The sequence below is a fragment of the Electrophorus electricus genome, chromosome 3 (genome assembly GCF_041902795.1).
Source record: "Electrophorus electricus isolate QZ-2024a chromosome 3, ASM4190279v1, whole genome shotgun sequence".
In the NCBI taxonomy this organism is placed as follows: domain Eukaryota; kingdom Metazoa; phylum Chordata; class Actinopteri; order Gymnotiformes; family Gymnotidae; genus Electrophorus; species Electrophorus electricus.
In genome coordinates, this window is record NC_137499.1 from 9682086 (window position 1) to 9706949 (window position 24864).

The 24864-nt window shown below is 44.0% G+C and overlaps 1 protein-coding gene across 8 annotated transcripts in view; it reads left to right on the top strand.

Annotated features, from left to right (window-relative positions):
- The window catches only part of slc2a9l2 (solute carrier family 2 member 9, like 2), a 100116-nt gene that overhangs the window by 63774 nt on the left and 11478 nt on the right, over positions 1 to 24864 (top strand). For all 8 annotated transcript variants that reach the window (XM_081710177.1, XM_081710175.1, XM_081710174.1 and 5 more), the window contains 2 exons: positions 7220 to 7321; positions 13076 to 13151. In XM_081710177.1, the coding sequence (XP_081566303.1) occupies positions 7220 to 7321; positions 13076 to 13151 (178 nt within the window). The remainder of the gene's footprint in view (positions 1 to 7219; positions 7322 to 13075; positions 13152 to 24864) is intronic.

Genomic DNA, 24864 nt, shown 5'->3' on the forward strand with positions numbered 1-24864 from the left:
GGCGTGGAGATGACGAGTAATGGCGAGTTGCGTGTGTGAACAACAGCAGGATTAAAAATAAACAAACCGTAAATCAAACCAGATAGAACAGTCAGATAGAATACATTCCTCCGAATCCAATCACCTACACAGACATTAGATTTGGTGTGTGTGTGTGTGTGTGTAATCTGTGCAGACAAGCCAATAACTGGCAGATTACCTACAGTAGATCACCTTCAGAGCTGAGCTGGGGGTCTTCAGCATTAGCCAGAGTTGATGCAACTTTCCATGCTAAGCATTGAACAGTTCACCTGTAATTAAAACATCTCTCTGAGAAGAATCAGAAAAAATTCCAGAAAAAAGGAAAGGTTTTATATTTTGTAACATTAAAGTGTAACGGTAAAAGTAAAGTGTAATGGCATAGGGCAATTGTAAAGTGTAATCGTAAAGTGGTCTTAGAGGAGTATGCCTGCCAACACCCTGTCTTTTGCCCTGCCTCTAGATTAGATTAGATTAGATTAGAATCCTTATTGTCATCTCCTGTGCTCAGCACACAGCCCTGTAGAGAGCCAGTACTGAGGCTGAGGGCTGATGAGATGTGGGGACCTATGCTCAGATTTACCATTTTAGTCACTAGTCTGAGGGGAAGGATTGTGTTGAATGTGCAACTGAAGTCCACAAAGAGCCTGCTCGTAGGTTCTCTCCTGGTCAAGATGGGTCACTGCAGTATGGAGAGTTGTGGTTGTGTCTTCTGTAGATCTGTTAGCTCTGTGGTCATAACAGTATGGAGTGTTATGGTTATTGTGTCTTCTGTAGATCTGTTAGCTCTGTGGTCATAGAAGTATGGAGTGTTATGGTTATTGTGTCTTCTGTGGATCTGTTGGCTCTGTAAGCAGACTGATGTATGTCATGGGTGGGAGGCTTGCGATTGCGAGTCCAGATCAGTTTCTCTAGGCACTTCATGATAATTTGTGCCACTGGAGGGTAGTCATTCAGGCTGCTGATGGTTTATTTATTTTTTTGGCAGTGGAGCTACATTAGAGGACTTCAGGCAGGGTGGGATGGTGGACTGGGGTAGAGATTGATTGAAGATCTTGGTGAAGACCCCAGCCAGCTGATCCACACATTCAGTCAGCAGCCAGGGTTCACTTCCCTCAGTGTGCACCTCACCTCATGCTTCTCCAAAGTAAAGTGGATGCAGTGGGTCATGATCTGCTACTGGCTCCACCTGGAAGCAGGCAAAGAAGTGGCTCAGCATCTACGCCAGTGAAGCACATCTGAGACGTTGCTGGATTTGTAGCTGTGCTCTGCCCCCTGCCACACTTGCTTGTCATTTCTGTGGAAGTAACCCTCAAACTTCCTCTTATAAGCAGCCTTGGCCTTTCTGGCACCTCTTTTCAGGTTGGCTCTGGCAGTTCTAGATGGTGCCCCATCATGGGGCCTGAAGGCTGTGTTCCTGTCTCTGAGCAGGCACTGCACTTTTGTCATCCAGGGCTTTTGGTTGGGATAAACCTGGATGCACTTGTCTAGAGTGAAGGTGTCCATGCAGTGCTTGATGTTGCCCAAAGCACTTGTTGAGTATTGGATGCTCAAAATATCCCAGTTTGTTGTTATGAAATAGTTCTGCAGCCAATAAGAGGCAAGATTGGGTCAATTTATGACAGTCTTGGATGTAATAACACTTTTTTCTGAGCTGGTGTATGTTGGGATTCAAAGCAGCGACGTATGGTCAGACTGGCCCAGGTGTGATAGTGATTTTGCCCTTAACCCGTGTTTGATGTTGGAGTAGACCTTGGCCAGTGTGTTAGCTCCCCTAGTGGCACCCCTTACATGCTGATGGAATTTAAGGCACGCTGCTTTTATCTCAGCATGGTTGACTTCCCCCGCTATGATGCGAACAACCTGAAGACACATATTTTGTAGGCTGCTTATAGTGTTGTATAAATCACCAAGACCCGAGTTAGAATTAGCATACAATGAAATGTATACCGCAGTTATCATGACAACAGTAAACTCCCAGGATAGATATATGAGCCTGCATTTAACAAACTCCAGATCTGGAGAGCAGTGACTATCTACAGTCTTAGTGTAGGTACACCAACTGTTATTGATATACCAACATAGCCCCCCTCCTTTGCTCTTACTGGACTCTCTGGTTCTGTAGTGCTGGTGTACTGTATGGCCTGCTAGTTCAATAACTGTACCTGGAATGATTGAATGAAGCCAGGTTTCTGTAATTAGCAGAATGCCACTGTCTTTAATAAATGTATTTCCTGCAACCTGCAGCTTTTGTTCACCCATCTTCTTAGGAAGGGATCTCACTTTGGTGAGAGAGATACTCAGAACCAGAGGCCTGTGTGGCTGCCTCTGTACCCTCTGTTTCCTCCAGACCCTACGTAGCCTCACCAGCATGCCAGCCCTACAGCCTCAGCTTTGCCTGCGTGGCCGCCGTCTCCTGCCTGAGGGGATAGTAATGCACTGGGAGCCTCGGCACCTGGCTATATCCACCAGGATGGAGAAACCCGACTATACCACTCACAGTGTAGTCCCATTTTTAAGAGATCATGCTGGTGGTAGATGTTGTTTACCTGGCAGAGTAGCCCTTATACACTACCGCAGAGGTTCTCCAAAGGCCTGTGGCACATCAGCATGTCTCCTGCCAGAGGAGCTCCTGTCACCTTGGACATAAGTGCTGAACTTTTGCTTCCAGGTCCAGCAGGCCTCATCCCAGTCGAGGTCAGCCGCACTCCTGGGCTGATGACAGCTCATGAGCAGTGGCGTGATTCCACCCAGTAGCCGATTTGTGAGGTGTGGCACATGCAGGGAACAGCTGATCTCATTCCTTAGCCGTGCGCCGGACCCAGGCTAGTCTTGTTGCAGCCGCTGCTCTGAAATATTGCTGAGACTGCTCCAATGGTTTTATTAGTGCAGTAGTGAAAATGCCACCTTCAATCAGGCCACACACACGGAGGATCCACGTTCTTTTTGGGGCTGTGAAGCAGGGGCTGTGGGAACGAGGCACACGGTTTTAACATTTCTCAGTCCTGTATGATTTCTTATTTATTCAGAAGGTTTGTCTGTATGTGTGAGAGAGAGAGACCATTTCTGGTAACATGTTTTGCTTGCAAAATTGGTTATCTTTTTTTTCATTCTCCCTTTCCCTCTCTTTCTCAGCCCGTGATGTTACATGGCTGGCTGAGATGGAAAGGCAGTAAAAAGTGCCATCATGAAACTGCTATTTGTAACCCCTTTATAGGGAGAGGTATAGAGAGAGTGAGAGAGAATTTCTACTGCATTAAAATTCGCTTAGGTTCAGGGTCAGGCTTGCACTTGCAGGATGGATCACCTGTGTGTTTACTGCATGGGCTGAAGATTGAGCCTGATGGGACTTCATTGCTCCAGTCATATAACAGCTAACCACATACAGCTTGCTGAGGATTGTGGGCTCGCACTTAGATTGTTTACCGGTGTACCAGTGCATGGTGGTACAGGCTTACTGGTGTAGGAATCCCTGCATGAGCATGTCAGGCTGACGTTAGTTCGTGTGTCGGTTCTGACCATGATGGCATCTGTGGAGATGTGTGGAGGCTCCCAAGCAGTGTTTCCAGTAAAGAAAGAGAACCCTGTTGTAAATAGTGGTGTGGGCTTCCAGCACCAGCGTCCCTCTGAGGCCCGGAATAATGATGTGAGCGTGTGGAGGCGTTAGAGGGAATAAAGATGGAGTGTGTGGAAGCGTGTGTTAGGGGGAATAATGACAGAGTGTGTGGAGCTGTTAGGGGGATAATAATGATGGTTAGGTGATGGGACGCTGCACTGTCCACTTTTCATCCAACTGTATTAAGTGACCCAGTTAGAGAAAAAAAGACTGGCACTCACCTCTGACCTCGAAAGCAGAGATTAGGAGAGCATTAGATAGTAAGAGGGTGCATGAGTTATCTTACTCAACCTCCCCCCAGCAACTGTCCGTCAAGCCTAGCGCCCTCTCAGCATCTCAGAGTGCTGTCTCCATAGTGACAGTGATTTGAGTGACACTTGTCAGCATCACATGAATTAATAAATGTGAGAGCATCATTTGAAATACATCATTTGTGTTCAGTTCTGTTAGTCTGGCGTAGAATTCACTCAGTCAAACTGTGGCACTAAACAGTTGCGTATGCTATCAACTGATGTAGAGTCCTTACTTGTGTGGCCCCTTGGAACCATTTAGGTAATAGTTTCGGTGATGATGGCAGTGCAGAAGGTTATGAGTCACATTAGTCTCAACCATTGAGATGTTGTGACGCTGTCTCTATGTATGTCTGCAAGCAATTTGACACACTGAAGCATATTTGATCAGGATATAAGGTTAGTTTGTCTCAGGTACATATACATTGATATACATGGAGATACAATACCTTGATGGTAAGCATCTAGAGGTTAACATATTGCCGAGTGATATTAAAAGTGATTTGAGTTAAGTGATTAAGTTTGTGCGAGAGGGGCAATGTGTGGCAGATCGAGTGCAGGCTATAAATACTGGTAGATCAGGTGAAGCATGAGATTGGAAATTGCTAGTGGATGGAGATTAAAAAAAAATAGTGTATTGCGCTATCTACATCGAGGCCTGACATGGTGTTGTATTCTGAGATTAAACAGGGAGTTTGTTTTACAGAGTTATCAATTCCATTTGAGGATACTGTGGATGAAGCTTCTGAAAGAAAGAAACTTAAGTACACAGATGCATATAAGAACGGTATCCTAGAGATAGGAATGACTACGTGGAGCAGGCATTGTCGATGCTGGCTTTAGTCACTGTGGATGCCAGGATAGATCTGTTGTGTTTGGGAATGCTTGCTGATATAATAGGTCATATCCACGTGGAACTGGTGGCAGTGGTCATGCATTAAGTGGTTTAAAATAGTTGAAAAGTGAGCTTGGAAGGGTGTGAGGCTGGGCCACCAGACCGCACTGTTTAACCTTCTGGAGGCATCATAGGATTCAATGAAATTCAACAAAAGACATGATGGGAGATGACCCCTAAGAAGAGCTCATGATATTGTGGTTTCTGGTATGAAGTGAGTAGGCAGGGTTCTATGTCCAGTTGTTTTGAGAACGTTTTGAGACTAGTGCAAATTTCTGGTTTTCAAATTTGCTGCTTCAGTTTTTATGGTGGCAAGAGTGATTAGATGAATTGCAATTAATTGCAAAGTCATTCCTTGCCATGAAAATTAACTTAATCACAAAAATTACTGCCTTCCAGCAATCTGATGCCAGGATATTTACATCTGATCCTGCGTATATGTGCAATTACAGTAAATAAATATAAACAAAGGACTAAATAAACATTTAAAAGGAAACAAGTTTGATCACTTGAAGTGAAGTCTCTTCTCACTCCACGCTGAACACCATGCAGAAACACCACATTTGGTCCACATCAGTCAGAATAAATGTAACTGGTCCAGTATCAGGTTTCATCTGTCCATGTCCAAGCTTTGAGTAGATCCCAAGTCAACACCTCAATATGCCAGAAAAATTCATTCTGAATATTCTGCTGCATTTCAGCTATCTGCGTGGTCCACCAGCCTGTTAAGCAGACCTCACTTGAAACAGTTCACTAAAGTAAAAACAATGGTCAACTCGGATATTTACATACATTCTCTGCTTTATTATAAACTTTGTAGGTCTAGGGTTAGAATCTTTAGCTCATCGCATTCTAAGGAATTGATTTTAGACCAGTTGTTATAACTTATCTGATTATAAAATGTTTTGAAAAGCTATTTTGCATATAGGCTGAGGTGTGGAGAATGCTACTCTAACACTGCTTAACCTTCTATTTAAATATTAGGGTCTCCTGGGTCTCATGCCAGATAGTTATTTGTTGATTTTTCTTCATCTTTTAACACCTCAGCTTCTTATTTCGGTGAATGTGATCAGTCCGTAGTGGAGAATGTGGTCACATTGTAGGAGTGAGTACCTTCTGTTTTGGACTTTTTGTGTTTTCTTCTTCTTTATTTTGCCCGTTTTGAACAGGGAGATCAGGTAAGACATTTTAGGATTGCGTTACCAATTCTATGTAGGGTTAGTCCTGCGGGGCCAAATAGCTGGTTTGTTTGTGTTTATTAATTGTTGTTCTTATTAATTTTTGTATTTTATTAATTGATGTGTTTATTAAGTTATTTTGGCACAAGCTCACCCAAATGTTATGGATTAACTGTGACCTGTTGCACTGTTCCACATTGCCAGTCCTCTTAGCACAACTTTAGCTACTACACCTGATCTGTTGTCCTGAGTGTTGCGGCCTCTAATGCCTACATCAGCGGTACAGTGTGCTGGTGAGCTTTTGTATTAGTATTTTTGTGTGTGTGCGCACATGTGTACACTCATCTTGACACTCAAAACTGCCCATCTAGCTACTGATTGCAACCCAGACCCTGAGCAGCTGCTTATTAGCCAGAGACAGTGGGGATATTTCCATGCTGCACTGTCACACGGGGAGGGGAGAGGGCTAAAGACACAAGACCTGGGTTAGGGAGGTGAGGAGGTGTGTGTGTGTGTGTGTGTGTGTGTGTGTGTGTGTGTGTGTGTGTGTGTGTGTGTGTGTGTGTGTGTGTGTGTGTGAGAGAGAGAGAGAGAGAGAGAGAGAGAGAGAGAGTTGGAGAGGCAAGATCAGGGTTAGAGAGTCTCAGAATTGGGGAGGCAGGTGTGTGTGTGTTAGAGAAACACAAGCAGAGACATTGTAAAACAAGAACAGATTTGATTAGCATGTTGCTATTTATAAAGACATTTGTAAATACATTCATTTGTTTTGGTTTCTGTTCCTGGTTTAGCCTTAGTTCTGTTTGGCTTTCTTTAGTGCCCTACCCCTTATTGGTTTCTGCTGTGTCTTGTCCTTATTGGTTTGTATATTTAAGCATTGTGTTTTGTGAACCTGGTAGTTATTTGATTTGCCTTGTTCAGTAGGTTACATGTCTCGCAATGTTTGTGTTCCCTGTACGGAAACACATATAATCTCAGCTTTGGTTTTGTATACCTTGGTTTAAATAACTTGACACTTGTGTCTTTCTCCATGCCTCGTTTTTTGCCTGTCTGCCCGCATTGCATTATTATTATTATTACTGTTGGTGGTGGTGTTGTTACAACAAAGCACTACCACCACCACCAATAATAGTAATAATAATGAAAAAAACATATAACAGATAGAGTTTTAATGTGTCTTTAACAGGTCACTCTCTCTGACACACATTCTCTTTTTGTTTCTCAGGGTCTGGTGATTGAGCGAGTTGGACGGAAGCCATTGTTGATTTTCGGTTTCTGTGCAATGGCCGTGTGTTTCACTCTCCTCACCATCTTTTTGAATTTCCAGGTCAGTAAGGCACCAACTCCCTGTCAGTGTCATGTGCTGTGTGATAGATGTGTCAGTGTCGTGTGCTGTGTGATAGATGTGTCCATGTCGTGTGCTGTGTGATAGATGTGTCAGTGTCGTGTGCTGTGTGATAGATGTGTCAGTGTCGTGTGCTGTGTGATAGATGTGTCCGTGTCGTGTGCTGTGTGATAGATGTGTCAGTGTCGTGTGCTGTGTGATAGATGTGTCAGTGTCGTGTGCTGTGTGATAGATGTGTCAGTGTCGTGTGCTGTGTGATAGATGTGTCAGTGTCGTGTGCTGTGTGATAGATGTGTCCATGTCGTGTGATGTGTGATAGATGTGTCCATGTCGTGTGATGTGTGATAGATGTGTCAGTGTCGTGTGCTGTGTGATAGATGTGTCAGTGTCGTGTGCTGTGTAATAGATGTGTCAGTGTCGTGTGCTGTGTGATAGATGTGTCCATGTCGTGTGCTGTGTGATAGATGTGTCAGTGTCGTGTGCTGTGTAATAGATGTGTCAGTGTCGTGTGCTGTGTGATAGATGTGTCCATGTCGTGTGATGTGTGATAGATGTGTCAGTGTCGTGTGCTGTGTGATAGATGTGTCAGTGTCGTGTGCTGTGTGATAGATGTGTCAGTGTCGTGTGCTGTGTGATAGACGTGTCCATGTCGTGTGCTGTGTAATAGATGTGTCAGTGTCGTGTGCTGTGTGATAGATGTGTCAGTGTCGTGTGCTGTGTGATAGATGTGTCAGTGTCATGTGCTGTGTGATAGATGTGTCCATGTCGTGTGATGTGTGATAGATGTGTCCATATCGTGTGATGTGTGATAGATGTGTCCATGTCGTGTGCTGTGTGATAGATGTGTCAGTGTCGTGTGCTGTGTGATAGATGTGTCAGTGTCGTGTGCTGTGTGATAGATGTGTCCGTGTCGTGTGCTGTGTAATAGATATGTCAGTGTCGTGTGCTGTATAATAGATGTGTCAGTGTCGTGTGCTGTGTGATAGATGTGTCCATGTCGTGTGATGTGTGATAGATGTGTCAGTGTCGTGTGCTGTGTGATAGATGTGTCCATGTCGTGTGCTGTGTGATAGATGTGTCAGTGCCGTGTGCTGTGTGATAGATGTGTCAGTGTCGTGTGCTGTGTGATGGATGTGTCAGTGTCGTGTGCTGTGTGATAGATGTGTCAGTATCGTGTGCTGTGTGATAGATGTGTCAGTGTCGTGTGCTGTGTGATAGATGTGTCCATGTCGTGTGCTGTGTGATAGATGTGTCCATGTCGTGTGATGTGTCATGGATGTGTCAGTGTTGTGAGATGGATGCGTCATGTGCTGTGTGATTGATGTATCAGTGTCGTGTGCTGTGTGATGTGTGATGGATGTGTCAATGTTGTGTGCTGTGTGGTGTGTGATGGATGTATCAATGTTGTGTGATGTGTGATGGATGTGTCAATGTTGTGTGCTGTGTGATGTGTGATGGATGTGTCAATGTTGTGTGCTGTGTGGTGTGTGATGGCTGTATCAGTGTCGTGTGATGTGTGATGGATGTGTCAATGTTGTGTGCTGTGTGATGTGTGATGGATGTGTCAATGTTGTGTGCTGTGTGATGTGTGATGGATGTATCAGTGTCGTGTGATGTGTGATGGATGTGTCAGTTTCGTGTGATGGATGTATCAGTGCTGTGTGATGTGTGATGGATGTGTCAGTGTCGAGTGCTGTGTGATTGGTGTATCAGTGTCATGTGATGGATGTGTCAGTGATGTGTGATGGATGTATCAGTGTCGTGTGATGGGTGTATCAGTGTCGTGTGATGGGTGTGTCAGTGCTGTGTGATGGGTGTGTCAGTGTCGTGTGATGAATTGTCAGTGTCATGGATGTGTCCGTGTCATGTGGTGTGTTATGGATGTATCAGTGTCGTGTGATGTGTGATGGATGTGTCAATGTTGTGTGCTGTGTGGTGTGTGATGGATGTATCAATGTTCTGTGCTGTGTGATGGATGTGTCAATGTTGTGTGCTGTGTGATGTGTGATGGATGTGTCAATGTTGTGTGCTGTGTGATGTGTGATGGATGTATCAGTGTCGTGTGATGTGTGATGGATGTGTCAATGTTGTGTGCTGTGTGATGTGTGATGGATGTGTCAATGTTGTGTGCTGTGTGATGTGTGATGGATGTATCAGTGTCGTGTGATGGGTGTGTCAGTGTCGTGTGCTGTGTGATGGATGTGTCAGTGTCGAGTGCTGTGTGATTAGTGTATCAGTGTCATGTGATGGATGTGTCAGTGATGTGTGATGGATGTATCAGTGTCGTGTGATGTGTGATGGATGTATTAGTGTCGTGTGATGGGTGTATCAGTGTCGTGTGATGGGTGTGTCAGTGTCGTGTGCTGTGTGATGGGTGTGTCAGTGTCGTGTGATGAATGTGTCAGTGTCATGGATGTGTCCGTGTCATGTGGTGTGTTATGGATGTATCAGTGTCGTGTGATGTGTGATGGATGTGTCAATGTTGTGTGCTGTGTGATGTGTGATGGATGTGTCAATGTTGTGTGCTGTGTGATGGATGTATCAGTGTCGTGTGATGGGTGTGTCAGTGTCGTGTGCTGTGTGATGGATGTGTCAGTGTCGAGTGCTGTGTGATTGGTGTATCAGTGTCATGTGATGGATGTGTCAGTGATGTGTGATGGATGTATCAGTGTCGTGTGATGTGTGATGGATGTATTAGTGTCGTGTGATGGGTGTATCAGTGTCGTGTGATGGGTGTGTCAGTGTCGTGTGCTGTGTGATGGGTGTGTCAGTGTCGTGTGATGAATGTGTCAGTGTCATGGATGTGTCCGTGTCATGTGGTGTGTTATGGATGTATCAGTGTCGTGTGATGTGTGATGGATGTGTCAATGTTGTGTGCTGTGTGATGTGTGATGGATGTGTCAATGTTGTGTGCTGTGTGATGGATGTGTCAATGTTGTGTGCTGTGTGATGTGTGATGGATGTGTCAATGTTGTGTGCTGTGTGATGTGTGATGGATGTATCAGTGTCGAGTGCTGTGTGATTGGTGTATCAGTGTCATGTGATGGATGTGTCAGTGATGTGTGATGGATGTATCAGTGTCGTGTGATGGGTGTATCAGTGTCGTGTGATGGGTGTGTCAGTGCTGTGTGATGGGTGTGTCAGTGTCGTGTGATGAATTGTCAGTGTCATGGATGTGTCCGTGTCATGTGGTGTGTTATGGATGTATCAGTGTCGTGTGATGTGTGATGGATGTGTCAATGTTGTGTGCTGTGTGGTGTGTGATGGATGTATCAATGTTCTGTGCTGTGTGATGGATGTGTCAATGTTGTGTGCTGTGTGATGTGTGATGGATGTGTCAATGTTGTGTGCTGTGTGATGTGTGATGGATGTGTCAATGTTGTGTGCTGTGTGGTGTGTGATGGATGTATCAGTGTCGTGTGATGTGTGATGGATGTGTCAATGTTGTGTGCTGTGTGATGTGTGATGGATGTGTCAATGTTGTGTGCTGTGTGATGTGTGATGGATGTATCAGTGTCGTGTGATGGGTGTGTCAGTGTCGTGTGCTGTGTGATGGATGTGTCAGTGTCGAGTGCTGTGTGATTGGTGTATCAGTGTCATGTGATGGATGTGTCAGTGATGTGTGATGGATGTATCAGTGTCGTGTGATGTGTGATGGATGTATTAGTGTCGTGTGATGGGTGTATCAGTGTCGTGTGATGGGTGTGTCAGTGTCGTGTGCTGTGTGATGGGTGTGTCAGTGTCGTGTGATGAATGTGTCAGTGTCATGGATGTGTCCGTGTCATGTGGTGTGTTATGGATGTATCAGTGTCGTGTGATGTGTGATGGATGTGTCAATGTTGTGTGCTGTGTGATGTCGGGGCAGTGGTGGCTTGGTGGTTAGGGTGCTTGGCTTGTTGGGAAGTTGCTGGTTCAAGCCCTGGTGCTGCTGGGTTGCTACTGTTGGGCATCCGAGTGAGGCCCTTAGCCCTCACTTGCTCCTGTCTAGGGTTGGGCTGCCTGACAATACCTTAGCCTGCATTCCTTTTTGGTGGCGTGGCAGTCAGCAGTGGTACTCTATACCTCTTTGGTGTTGGTGGTGGTGGTTCTGTGTGATGGAGTTGTCCGTATTGTGTTCTGTATGTGTCATGGATGTCAGTGTTGTGTGCTGTTTCATCTAAATCTGCATTAGCACTCTGGCAGCATGCTAATTAAAAATGGCCTATTTAACACACACACACACACACACACACACACACACTCCACTACCCAGGTTTGATTTATTAAAACCATAAGGTCAGTGCTCATTAGCAGAACAGGAATGGTCTGAATGTGTGTGCTGCTGAGGCTGTGTTTTCCCCTGACACAGTGGACTTCCCTTTTAAGGGTCTCTCAGCCTTCCAGTAACAGATCCAAGTAGGCCTGCACTATGCACTTCATTTAGTGGTTAATCAGCAATGCTCATTTAGAGCTAAACAAATCAAAGAACAGTTTTTTTTTAATGGACATTTCCAGGAGCTGAATAGCAATTAGTCCCCAACTCCCACAACAGAAGTGGAAAAGGTGCCTCATTACATTTAATGAGCATGGTTAGTTGTCTCTTATATAAGCATCCATATGAAATATTGTGGAGATAATTTAGATATAAATACTGTTGAGCCATTATGTATGTGTTTAACTGCTGATCATACATCTGCAGAAAGATACTCTTTAGGGTATAAGCCATTTGGGAAAGCAGGATACAAACTAGCCTCAGTAAACTTCCACTTCTGACCTCATGTTTTCGCCCAAGTCTGTCTGCATAATCAGTAAGTCCATGCAGACAGACTGTTTAAGTTTCCAAATCAAGTACGTCATGTACATGGCCATCAGCTAATCTGCAGTTTGGAGGTGACCATGGAGAGGTTGTTTTGGCTCATCTGCAACGTGGAGGTGACCATGTTCCTCATGGCTGTGACCATCATGGGTTCATGCAGATGCAACTGCATGTTACATTAAAACGCTGTCGCTAAAGGACTCTACAGCCCAGCCTATCTTTTACGACTACCTTTTATTAGTATTCACTGTTGTTGTTATAGGCTCTCCAGATGTTTAGTGTGCCCTGCTATTAGTTGTTGTTGTTATAGGCTCTCCAGATGTTTAGTGTGACCTGCAGTTAGTTGTTGTTGTTATAGGCTCTCCAGAGTGTCCTGCTTGCATTCGTGCTGCGTACAGCTGTCTTACACAGCCCTTCTCACAGCTGTCTGGCACAGCCCTTCACACAGCCATCAGACACAGCTGTCTGACACAGCCCTTCTCACAGTTGTCAGACACAGCCGTCAGACACAGCTGTCAGACACAGCCATCAGACACAGCCGTCAGACACAACCCTTCTCACAGTCGTCAGACACAGCTGTCTGACACAGCCCTTCTCACAGTCGTCAGACACAGCCATCAGACACAGCCGTCAGACACAGCCATCAGACACAGCCGTCAGACACAGCCGTCAGACACAGCCATCAGACACAGCTGTCTGACACAGCCCTTCTCACAGCCCTCGACACAACCCTCAGCCCAGGGCCGCTCTCTCTATCTGCATATTCATCCACATACACCTACACATACACACATATGCATACATGCTCACACGAATCATTTTACTACCATGAGGTTTAATTTACTCACTCCCTCTCTCTCCGTGTGTGTGTATGTGTGTGTGTGTCTCTCTCTCTCTCTCTCTCTCTCTCTCTTTGTGTGTGTATCTCTCTCTCTCTGTAGGACACTTGTTCATGGATGCCATACCTGAGTTTCATCTCCATATTGGCTGTGATTGCATCATTCTGCTCAGGGCCAGGTACACAGCGCAAGCACAGAAATGAGGCATAACACCAAAAACCTGTGGGCCTGGCCCAGGCACGTGTGGAAGTGATACTTGCATGTGTGTGAATGTACAGAAATAAGGCACATGTGACCATTCATGTTTTCATGACTGGCACACATGCACTAATCTGGTGCAGTTACAAAAAGAGGTGTGGTTAGACTGGTTGCATGGTCAGCAGGTGTGGTTAGACCAATCACATGATCAGCAGGTATCCAACTATTTAATTATATCATTTTCTATGTTTATTGACATGCCAACTCTCTAATTCACATGTAATAGAATAGAATTGTTTTTCCTTACAAAAACAAATAAATCAACTGTATTTAGTTAGTAATCAGGAGATATATTTTAGTAGGGTGATGTCCTCACTTCAATTCTGACAGGATTACAAACAACACCTGCACTTGTTATAAGAGCAGGTTAGATGAGATCATATCTCAAGTGCTGTTTTAAGCAAAATGGGTTCAAAAGTACTGCTCCTCCTACTGCTCCTCCTACTGCTCCTGCTGCTTTGGTGGATTTTAAAATTGTCACAGCACCAGTTGCACCAGTGCAGCCACCTTGTCACAGGTGCGTTCAATTCTGTCCACCAAATTAACAAATGGTGATTAATGCACAAACAAATCCTACAAATTAAAATGTGGTGTTAGATGGATTTCATCTGAATTTCAGTTCAGCCATGAAATTAGAGCCCTTACTCATATGCGCCCCACTCACACAAACATACATACAAGTGCACACATGCGTACGCACACGTCTCCGTGTCTCTGTATATCTTTGTGTTTAATACAGTTTCGTGAACTTCCCTGTTGGATGTGTAGGGTGTGTGTGGGGGCAGTATTGATAGAGGTAGTGTTGGATGTGTAGGGTGTGTGTGGGGGCAGTATTGATGGAGGTAGTGTTGTACTGTAGGCTGTGTGTGAGGGCAGTATTGATAGAGGTAGTGTTGTACTGCAGGCTGTGTGTGAGGGCGGTATTGATAGAGGTAGTGTTGTACTGTAGGCTGTGTGAGGGCAGTATTGATGGAGGTAGTGTTGTACTGTAGGCTGTGTGTGGGGGCAGTATTGATAGAGGTAGTGTTGGATGTGTAGGGTGTGTGTGGGGGCAGTATTAATAGAGGTAGTGTTGGATGTGTAGGGTGTATGTGGGGACAGTATTGATAGAGGTAGTGTTGTACTGTAGGCTGTGTGTGAGGGCAGTATTGATGGAGGTAGTGTTGTACTGCAGGCTGTGTGTGAGGGCAGTATTGATAGAGGTAGTGTTGTACTGTAGGCTGTGTGTGAGGGCAGTATTGATAGAGGTAGTGTTGTACTGTAGGCTGTGTGTGAGGGCAGTATTGATAGAGGTGGTGGTGTACTGTAGGCTGTGTGTGAGGGCAGTATTGATGGAGGTAGTGTTGTACTGTAGGCTGTGTGTGAGGGCAGTATTGATAGAGGTAGTGTTGGATGTGTAGGGTGTATGTGGGGACAGTATTGATAGAGGTAGTGTTGTACTGTAGGCTGTGTGTGAGGGCAGTATTAATAGAGGTAGTGTTGTACTGTCGGCTGTGTGTGAGGGCAGTATTGATAGAGGTGGTGGTGTACTGTAGGCTGTGTGTGAGGGCAGTATTGATGGAGGTAGTGTTGTACTGTAGGCTGTGTGTGAGGGCAGTATTGATAGAGGTGGTGGTGTACTGTACGGTGTGTATGTACTAATGGTCCTAGAGCTAAGAGGATGACTCATCCTGCACCTTACTGGAATGCGGCTGTCTTGGACTCCTCCCCCTGCTCTGTCTCTCTCTATCTCTCTCTCTCCCCCTGCTCTGTCTCTCTCTCTATCTCTCCCCCTGCTCTGTCTCTCTCTCTATCTCTCCCCCTGCTTGAATTTCTACTGCTGAAGTTCTTTATTCATTTACTGCTTTATTTTAGATTTGAGCTTATATGTATATTATATATATATATATATATATATATATTTATTTATTTATTTTACACACACACATACACACACACACACACGCACACACACACACACGCGCACACACACACACGCGCACACACACACACACACGCACACACACACACACACCACACACACGCACGCACACACACACACACACCACACACACATGCGCACACACACACACACACACACACACACACACACACGCGCACACACACACACACACACACACACACACACACACACACACATCTCTCTCCCAGGATTCATGAACTAACCACCAATGGTGTTTATGTCGGTCACATCCTCTCATTCTTTGCTTTGAACAGGAAGATTTGCATCTGTGGCTCGATACATTAAATGTGTGTGTGTGTGTGTGTGTGTGGTGTGTGTGTGTGCATGTGTGTGTGTGTGTGTGTGTGTGTGTGTGTGTGTGTGTGTGTGTGTGTGTGTGTGGTTATTAAAATAACATACTTGAGCCCTAAAATTCCAATCACTAAACAGCGAGGAGATATTTGCTGGTTTGAAATTTTTAATGTGCCAGTACATTACAAGTGCTTATCAGTGATGAACTGAAAATTGTGCCCAGCATTCCGGCAGGTTAAAGCTGAGGCATGCAGGACTTTGGTACACCTTGATATGTGAAACTGATTGGAGAGTGGAAGTTAGTGTAGGCTGTTTATGGTGATAAGAATGACTTTTATAAACCTGCCGGATTAAAGTAGGTAACTCCAATATGGATTCATATTTCTGTCAGTTATGTTATGTAATTGATGTTCTTATTCATATTATTCGGAGCCAAAAACTACAAATGCTACAAACGCTAGCCTCATAATCTTACCACCACAGTGATGCAGAGGAAACATCTGCGTGCTCCTGGCATGTGAATCTGACTGTGAGCATTATGGTGTGGTCTGTTTCTGTGAGCGTGAGGGTGTGGTCTGTTTCTCTGTATGTTTTTAGTCTTAAATATTGAGACTGTGTTAAGTCTCGAACATTTAAAAGAAGGTTATTCCACAGTATGGGAGCTTTATAGGAGAAGGCTTTGCCCCCTGCGGTAGATTGTTTTTATCCGAGATTCTAAGAAATTTTAATCTTAGCAGACATGGCGGGTCGTAATTGACAAAGGCTTCTATTTTTGTGTACCCAGAACAAGAGCAGAAATAAAATATAAGACCGTGGCCCAGGTGCGTGTGGGCGTGGCCCAGGCATGTGTGGGCATGGCAGAAATGTTGCTTGCAGTTTTGATCACCAGCGCAAACACATTAATCCATCACAGATCAGATTACAAAAAAGGTTAGGGTTTGAATACATGAACAGGTGTGATTTAAATGTGCCATTAGCCAATCAGATTAACTGCTGTCATTCCCTTTAAAAGCCAAGAGTGAGCCATCTTTTGACAGTGTTGTCATGGCAATGAATGTGCAGGGACAGCAGCTCAAACCAAAATTCCATAGATGAGGAAACACACATACGTATAAGGGAAGTACAGAGTCACCATGCCACAGTATATGGAACCCCAAAAAGTATTATTATTTTATGAGAATAAAATAAATATTTCATAACTGATATGATGAAATATTTAGATTATGTAAATTTCTGTGCTGGAGTTTGCATTAGATCAGGTCAGAGGAGCCAGTAGTGCAAATGCTGGTTTAATCCAGAATGGGTTCTAAACTACTGCAGTACCAGCGGAATTAAACTACTGCAGTACCAGCGGATTTAAACTACTGCAGTACCAGCAGATTTAAACTACTGCAGTACCAGCAGATTTAAACTATGGTGTTTCACCACATTTCTTTCTACCCACCAGTAAATGGTGATAAATGCATGTTTACCCTCAGAAATGAGTGAAATATGGTGTTAGGCAGCTTTAGTCAGGGCAGACACGACATTAGAGCCCCCGGAGTTCACTGAGGGACTGTGTGGCAAAACTATTCAGTGCTTTGCAGGTCATTACTAAATTTTATGTAATATGATCAAATGTTCTACTTCTAGTAAGAACTCTGGCTGGTGTTTTGAGCTAAGCTGTTTGGCACTAACCTTTTTAGGCACTTAGTGGTACAGACAGATAGTAAGGCATCACAGTGGTCCAGTCTTGAAGTGATAAATGCATGGATTGTCTTTTCTGTATCAACTGAAGAGAGTATGCTCCTAAATTTGCAATGTTCCTGAGGCGGAGAAAGGTGGTCCTAGAAATGTTATTTACATAAGCTTTGAACGAGAGACTGGGATCCAAGATCTTTAAACGTTAAAGTTGGTGTAATTGTGAGACTTTCGAGGTTAATTATGTAATGAGAGAGCATACTCATGGCCTGATAACAGCATTTCTGTTGTGGAAGGACTAAGTGACAGAAGGTTTATCAGCATCCAGTGTCTGAGGTCCTTTACAAATTCCACAATATCATTAAGATGACATTTGTCCTCTGGATTGGCTGAGACATATAATTGTGTTATTGGCATATCAGGTGGAAAAGCAGCACAGCGTTTACAAACAATTTCACCCAGAGATGGCATATAAACAGGGGCCCTAGAACAGACCCTTGTAGGACACCAAGGCTAACCTGGGTGTATGCTCAGATGTCACAATGATTCAGCTTTTTAGACCCTGGTTAAAACTAATCGTAGCACCACTAAGTGTAACATGGAGCAATTAAATGGTAGCTGTAAATGCTGATGGGAGCGAGATTTATTAGAGTCAAATCCATACTCAGGATAGTTTCATCAATCCAGAGTCATTGCACCAATGCAAATGGATCCAAAATACATTATTAAAAAAAGAAAAAAAGAAAGTGTAATTTAATATTGAAAATCCTGTTAAAATTGATCAAACAGAAAGTTGGCGAAAGTGCCCACATCAGGCTGGGCTCTGTTTGATGATTCAAGTGATAACGGATGTTGGTGTGGCCAACTGTGTTAAGTAGCCAATTGGAGTTTTGGTTTTGTTTATTTGTATCTTTTGTACTAATGGTTAGAAACATTTATAGAATGTGTGCTATCTACTGAGCTACAACTTGCAGGGAAAACAACATCATAATATTGAGGTTAAGTTATAGGAGTGATTAATTGAAGATTTTGGCAAGTCAGGATAGTTTTGTTAGTTAGACTTTAGTTTTAAAAGACTGCGCTTAAATCACACCATGACTGTTTAACCCTGTGTGATAGTATGTAGTCTGAGTTCATAACTTTTACATAATTTTACAAATATTTCTCTATTTACCTCCATGACTTTGGTAGGCATGGTGTGAGGAAATTTCGGAATACATATATCTGGATATGACACTGTGTAGTGAACTGTTGGATAAGCTCCTGGATATGACACTGTGTGAAGTGTACTGTTGTGTACACTCCTGTGTATGACACTGTGTGAAGTGAACTGTTGTGTACACTCCTGGATATGACACTGTAAAGTGTACTGTTGGAGGAGCTTTCTTTTCCAGTATTGGAACTGGGGTTGAGTGTTTATGGAATGCTTGAAACCATAAATCATTAGCTGACATTGCCTCTGTGGCCCAACAGACATTAGAACCCTGAACCCCAAACCGTGTCCAGGGTAAATGCACAATTTCCGAGCACTGAATGGATCTATACACAGCCCCCAGTAAAATTCCTGTTACACATGATAAACATTGGCAAGCATGCCAATTGCAAGCTGGTCCCAGCATCATCCTGGACCCCTGGTGAGCACCAGGGGATGACACGTACTGGGAGTCAAGAAGAACCCAGTGGTTACAGTAGCTTGCACCTTTCTGATTCACATGTGCTTAAGACACTGACAGTTACCATGATATCCTGTAGTATAGGAAAAGTGGTGTTTTCTTAATATTTCTGACTCTTAAAACTAAAATATTTCTGATTCTTTAAGACTAGAACAAGGTATTCAGGATTCAAGTTCAGATGTCAGTGTAATGGGTAAACTCCTGCCTCTCAACTCTGGTCCAGTTCGCTCCAAGTAATGAGTCTCCACTAGCTACGTCCACTTTCGAAAAGTTCCTGATGGACTGTATTATTTGGTGGCAGATGCAGAAGAAGAGTCCTTTGCATACTGCGGCTGATGGGAATACTGGTAAGGACGCAGCTTACCTAGCAACATTCCTTTTATTGAGACTCATTGGTCCTCTGTTTGAGTGTCTGGAAGTGTGTTCGTATTGACTAAAGTAAGTAACTACTTTGCAAAGATTCATTTAAAACTAATGATGTACTAGACATTTTCCTTCTACCACTCACATTTACAATTGTAACCAGACTATTTTGTTTGCTTTTCAGTGCACTTTTCATAACACAAAGGTCAGATATAGCTCTCCAAATATCAATCTGTGGCCAGATTGATTTCTAGGCGCTAAAAACAGTTACTAATCACAGATGCTAACTAATGACACTGTTAGGAGAATAGGATGAGGATGTGTAAGGTGTGTAACAGGCTGATGAAATGGGCTTGTTGCTCCATTTTATGCTACATTAACCAGACATACTAATTATGCAGTGGCCGTCCACATTCAGATGTGGACACGGACGTGCTGTCAGCATGGCTCCACTGCAGGCAGATCGCGCTTCCGAATTACCGCCTGTCCCTTTAACTCCAGTACAGAATCGAGATTGCCCCTGATGTGAAGTCTAGCAGAGCGTTTAAGGTCAGGTGTTAATTACAGACACGCTCATCTGTACTTTAGCTGGTGTGTTTATGGTCTTGTGTTGGTAAATAGACATGTTCATCTGTACTTTAGCTGGTATGTTTATGGTCTTGTGTTGGTAATTACAGACATGTTCATCTGTACTTTAGCTGGTGTGTTTATGGTCTCGTGTTGGTAAATAGACATGTTCATCTGTACTTTAGCGGTTATATTTATTGTCATGTGTTGGTAATTACAGACATGTTCATCTGTACTTTAACTGGTGTGTTTATGGTCTCGTGTTGGTAAATAGACATGTTCATATGTACTTTAGCTGTTATATTTATTGTCTTGTGTTGGTAATTACAGACATGTTCACCTGTAATTTAGCTGTTGTATTTATCGACTTGTGTTGGTAATTACAGACATGTTCACCTGTACTTTAGCTGGTGTGTTTATGGTCTTGTGTTGGTAATTACAGACATGCTCATCTGTACTTTAGCTGTTATATTTTATCATTGTGTTGGTAATTACAGATATGTTTCAGCTGTTGTGTTTATCGTGTCGTGTTGGTAGTTATGGACATCTGAGGTTGTATTTACATAATTTTAAGACCTGATAAGGATCCAGAGTTTTATATCCTGATGCATAAAACATTTACATTTACGACATTTAGCAGATGCTCTTATCCAGAGCGACTTACAAAGTGCTTTGTCATTTGTCATATATCCAAGTACAGTATAGTAGGTTAAAATTAAACATACCAATGCACTAGAATACTGTAGAATACAGGGATGAATGCTGATGCCTAGAACTGCAAAATACATAAGGTCTACCTAAGTGCTAAAAACAATAAGTGCTAGAGTTTGTTAAAAAACATAAACAGTGCCCTACAATAAGTACTAAATTAGTCAGTCAATAAGGGAGCAGTGTCAGTTGTCCTTTAAATATTCTGCAAATAGATGGGTCTTCAGTCTGCATTTGAAGACTTCAAGGGACTTTGCTGTCCGGACAGCAGGCGGGAGTTCATTCCACCATCTTGGAGCCAGGACAGAAAATAGTCTCGATGCTTGTTGTCCATGAAACCTGAAGCAAGGTATTTCAAGCCGAGCCATACTTGAGGTTCGAAGTACTCGAGGTACAGATCGGGCTTTGACCATTGACCTCATGTATGAAGGGGCTGGTCCATTTTTGGATTTGTAGGCAAGCATCAAGGTTTTAAATCTGATGCGTGCAGCTACAGGGAGCCAATGAAGGGAGCGCAGCAGTGGAGTAACATGTGTGAACTTCGGAAGATTGAAGACCAGTCGTGCTGCTGCATTCTGGACAAGCTGTAGAGGTTTGATGGGTCTTAGAGGAAGACCAGCAAGTAGCGAGTTGCAGTAGTCTAGCTTTGAGATCACAAGAGACTGCACAAGCACCTGGGTAGCTTCCTGTGAAAAAGGGGGTCGAATCCTGGAATCTGCAAGACCGGGTTAGATTAGAAATATGAGTTGAGAACAACAACTGGTTGTCCAAAGTTACGCCCAGGCTACGGGCAGCTTCGGATAGTGATACCAGGGGGTTCTCAAAGGAAACAGTAAGGTCATGGTAAGGGTTGGGAGTACCTGGGATGAACAGAAGCTCAGTTTTACTGGGGTTGACCTTCAAGTGGTGGGCTGTCATCTATGACGCGATGTCAGTCAAGCATGCCGAGATACGTCTGAAGACCTGCGTGTCAGAGGGTGGAAAAGAAAGAAATAATTGAGTGTCATTGGCATAGCAGTGGTAGGAGAAACCATGAGAAGATATTACATCACCAAGAGAGTGGGTATACCAAGAGAAGAGAAGGGGGCCCAATACTGAGCCTTGTGGAACACCAGTGGAGAGTCTACACGGTTTGGATGTGGATCCTCTCCATGTCACCTGATAGGACTGTCCATCCAGATAGGACTGAAACCATCTCCAAGCAGAGCCAGTCACACCAAGCCTGGAAAGAACAGAGAGAAGAATGTTGTGGTTCACTGTGTCAAAGGCTGCTGAAAGGTCTAGAAGAATCAAAACAGATGACTGTTTGGCAGCTGTAGCAGCATGAAGTTTCTCAGTCATCACTATGAGGGCCGTTTCTGTAGAATGTGCCGGTATGTCGCCAGACTGATTGGGATCATGCAGCTGGTTCTGGGTGAGAAAAAGAGACAATTGATTATAAACTGCTCGTTCAAGGGCTTTTGAGAGGAAAGAGAGAAGTGATACCTGTCTGTAGTTGGTAATGCTGGAGCTGTCAAGTGTGGCCTTCTTGAGGATTGATACCACCCTGGCGGTTTTGAATGCAGTAGGCACTTATCCAGAAGATAAGAAGTTGCTGATGATGACAGAGATGAAAGGAAGCAAATCTCTTGTGATTGTCTGGAACAGAGCAGAAGGAACTGGATCCAGCGGACATGTAGTCGGATTGCTGGAAGTCAGGAGTTGAAGAATTTCATCTGAGGAGAGAGGAGAAAAAGAAGTCAGAGAGTTGGATGTTGGGGAATGCATGTTGGTTGGAGGGGTGGGAACAGAGGAAATGGGCTGGTGGATTGCTGCAACCTTCTCCTCAAAGAAGGTGATAAAATCCTCTGGAGTAAGAGATGAGGAAGGAGGGGGAGGATTAAGGGAGAAGAAAAAATAGTGAAGAGCTTGCATGGATTAGATGATGATGATTCAAATTTCTCTCTGTAGTAGGATGACTTTGCAGATGTTACTTCCAGTGAGAACTTGGAAAGAAGAGACTTGTGTGAGCTAAGGTCTGAATCTACACGAGATTTCGTCCACTGCCTCTCTGCAGACCTTAGTTCTCTCCTGTGGCAGCGAAGTGTTTGTTAGCCAGGGGGCAGGTGGGGAGGACTTAGCAGGTCTAGAGGAGAGAGGCACAGAAGATACATTGATGAGGAGAGTGTAGAAATGAAAGTATTTGTAACTGTATCCAAAGAGAGAGAAGATAGAAAGTCAGGGTGAGGAAGGTTGGACAAACTAGTAGAAGTAAGTGAAGAGGGAGTTATGGAGTGCAGATTGCTACGGATGAAGGAGGAACATGTTGGAGAGGACTGGATGGAAAGAGAAGGAAGGGAGAGAGAGAAGGATAAAAAGTGATGGTCCGAGAGATGAAGGGGGTGACTGCGATGTCCGATGTTGTGGTGGTATGGGTGAAGATCAGGTCCAGAACATTGCCTGCTATGTGAGTCAGGGGAGAGTGGTTGAGGGTGAAGTCAAATGCTGTCAACAGCAGAAGGATGTGGGAGGAATGCAGCTTGTCTGATGGAAGGTTGAAGTCACCAAGGAGAATGAGTGGATTTCCTTCAATGGGGAATTGACTCAGAAAGATGTCGAGCTCATCAATAAGGTAATCTAGGGAACCTGGAGGGCAGTAGATGACAATGATAAGAAGTTTGGTGGGGAAAGACACTGTAATGGCATGAAATTCAAAAGAGGAGATGGAAAAATGTAGAGAAGGAAAGTGGAGTGAAACACCACTCTAGAGACATTAGTAAACCTGTGCCAAGACACCTCGGAGAATGGGGAAATGAAAAGGCAGAGGCTAGGGCAGCCGGAGTCGCCAAGTTCTCAGGGGTGAGCCATGTTTCTGTTAGAGCCAGGAAGTGGAGGAAGTGGAGGAATGCCAATGCTGAGATGAAGTCAGCCTTCTGGACAGCAGATTGGCAGTTCCAGAGCCCTCCTGCCACCACGATATGTGATGGTGTGAAGCTTTGTGAGTCAGTGAGGTTGCTGAGATTGTGACATCTATGATTGTGTCGAGGAGATCTGTGGGATATGTGGACAGGAATTGTGAAATACATTTCAGATGCTGATTCAGATTGATTTGTGGATGTATGAGATAAAGGATTGAGATAATATGAGAAGATACTTAGCTGAGTTTGTGAAGTCCTGTAGCTGAGATGTAGATGAACTCATTGAGAATACCACCAAATCTCCTCCAGATGTTGATTACCGCTACCAAGCAACTAACAACTAGGTTTAGACAACAAGCCTTGAATTTCACAGAATCTAAGACAAAAGTAAGTGAACTCAGAGCCTACCTTAACCAACCAGATGATAATCCAACGAGACAAACACAAGCACAGAATTCAGAGGATGTTTGTTTTTCACATGACTGTATATGTGTGCATCTGTAAGGCTGTGCATATGTCTGTGAATATGTGTGTGAGTGTAGATCTGTAGGGCAATTTGTGTGTGTGTGCGTGCATGCGTGTGTGTGTATGTGTCGATCTGTAGAGCTGTGTGTATGTGTGTATGCATCTTTATGATAACAGTATTGTTTTGTGTAGTTTATTCAATATTGATTCCAGAGAAATTCAGACTCAATAGACAATCTGCTATCTGTTAGAACATGGCTGTAACTTTATGCTAAAACTCTGTAAAAAGTATATTTAATTGTACACACACGCGCACACACACACACACACACACACACACACACACACACACACACATACACACAACCTCACACTTCTCACAGAAGCTCCAGGAGAGGTACCCATGTGTCAGGGCTGGTTTTGAGAGCACCACAGAAGGCAGTGGAGCGCTCCAGCTATCACCAGGAGTAAATGCGCACTCGGGGCTGTCGTAGACTTGCTGCGTGCCTGTCAGCGCTGCTCCGAACAGACCTGGAACAGACCTGGAACAGAAGGTTGTGCTCGTCAGGGGGCTAGAAGAGCTGGCTTGTCTCCTTTCTAAGATGATCGCACTGTGGGTAGCTAAGCATGGCTGGATAGAATGCACAGCTTAAAGGGGTGGCCTAGAATATTTTTGAGACTGTAGACTCCTCTGGAGTAATGCCGCTGATCTCCCCGGAATATGAAAGAAACTACGGGAAGATGTCGTGAAGAGAGTTGGGTTTTAGTTCTTTTAACAGGATTTTTAAGAGATGTGAGTTCTAGCTGTCATTCTTCTCATAACACAAAGACACATCTGTCAGTAAATAAGGTGGTTTATACTGATTTCTGGATCTGAAGAGTGCATGAAGAGACCACACTCCCAGCCACATCCTACACACCAACACCCACCACAGCCTCCACATCCAAACTCAGTCAGTCATTTACTGAAAGAAAACGCATATGGAATATGAATATTAGCAATAAGACCCCAACAGTGGAACTGGA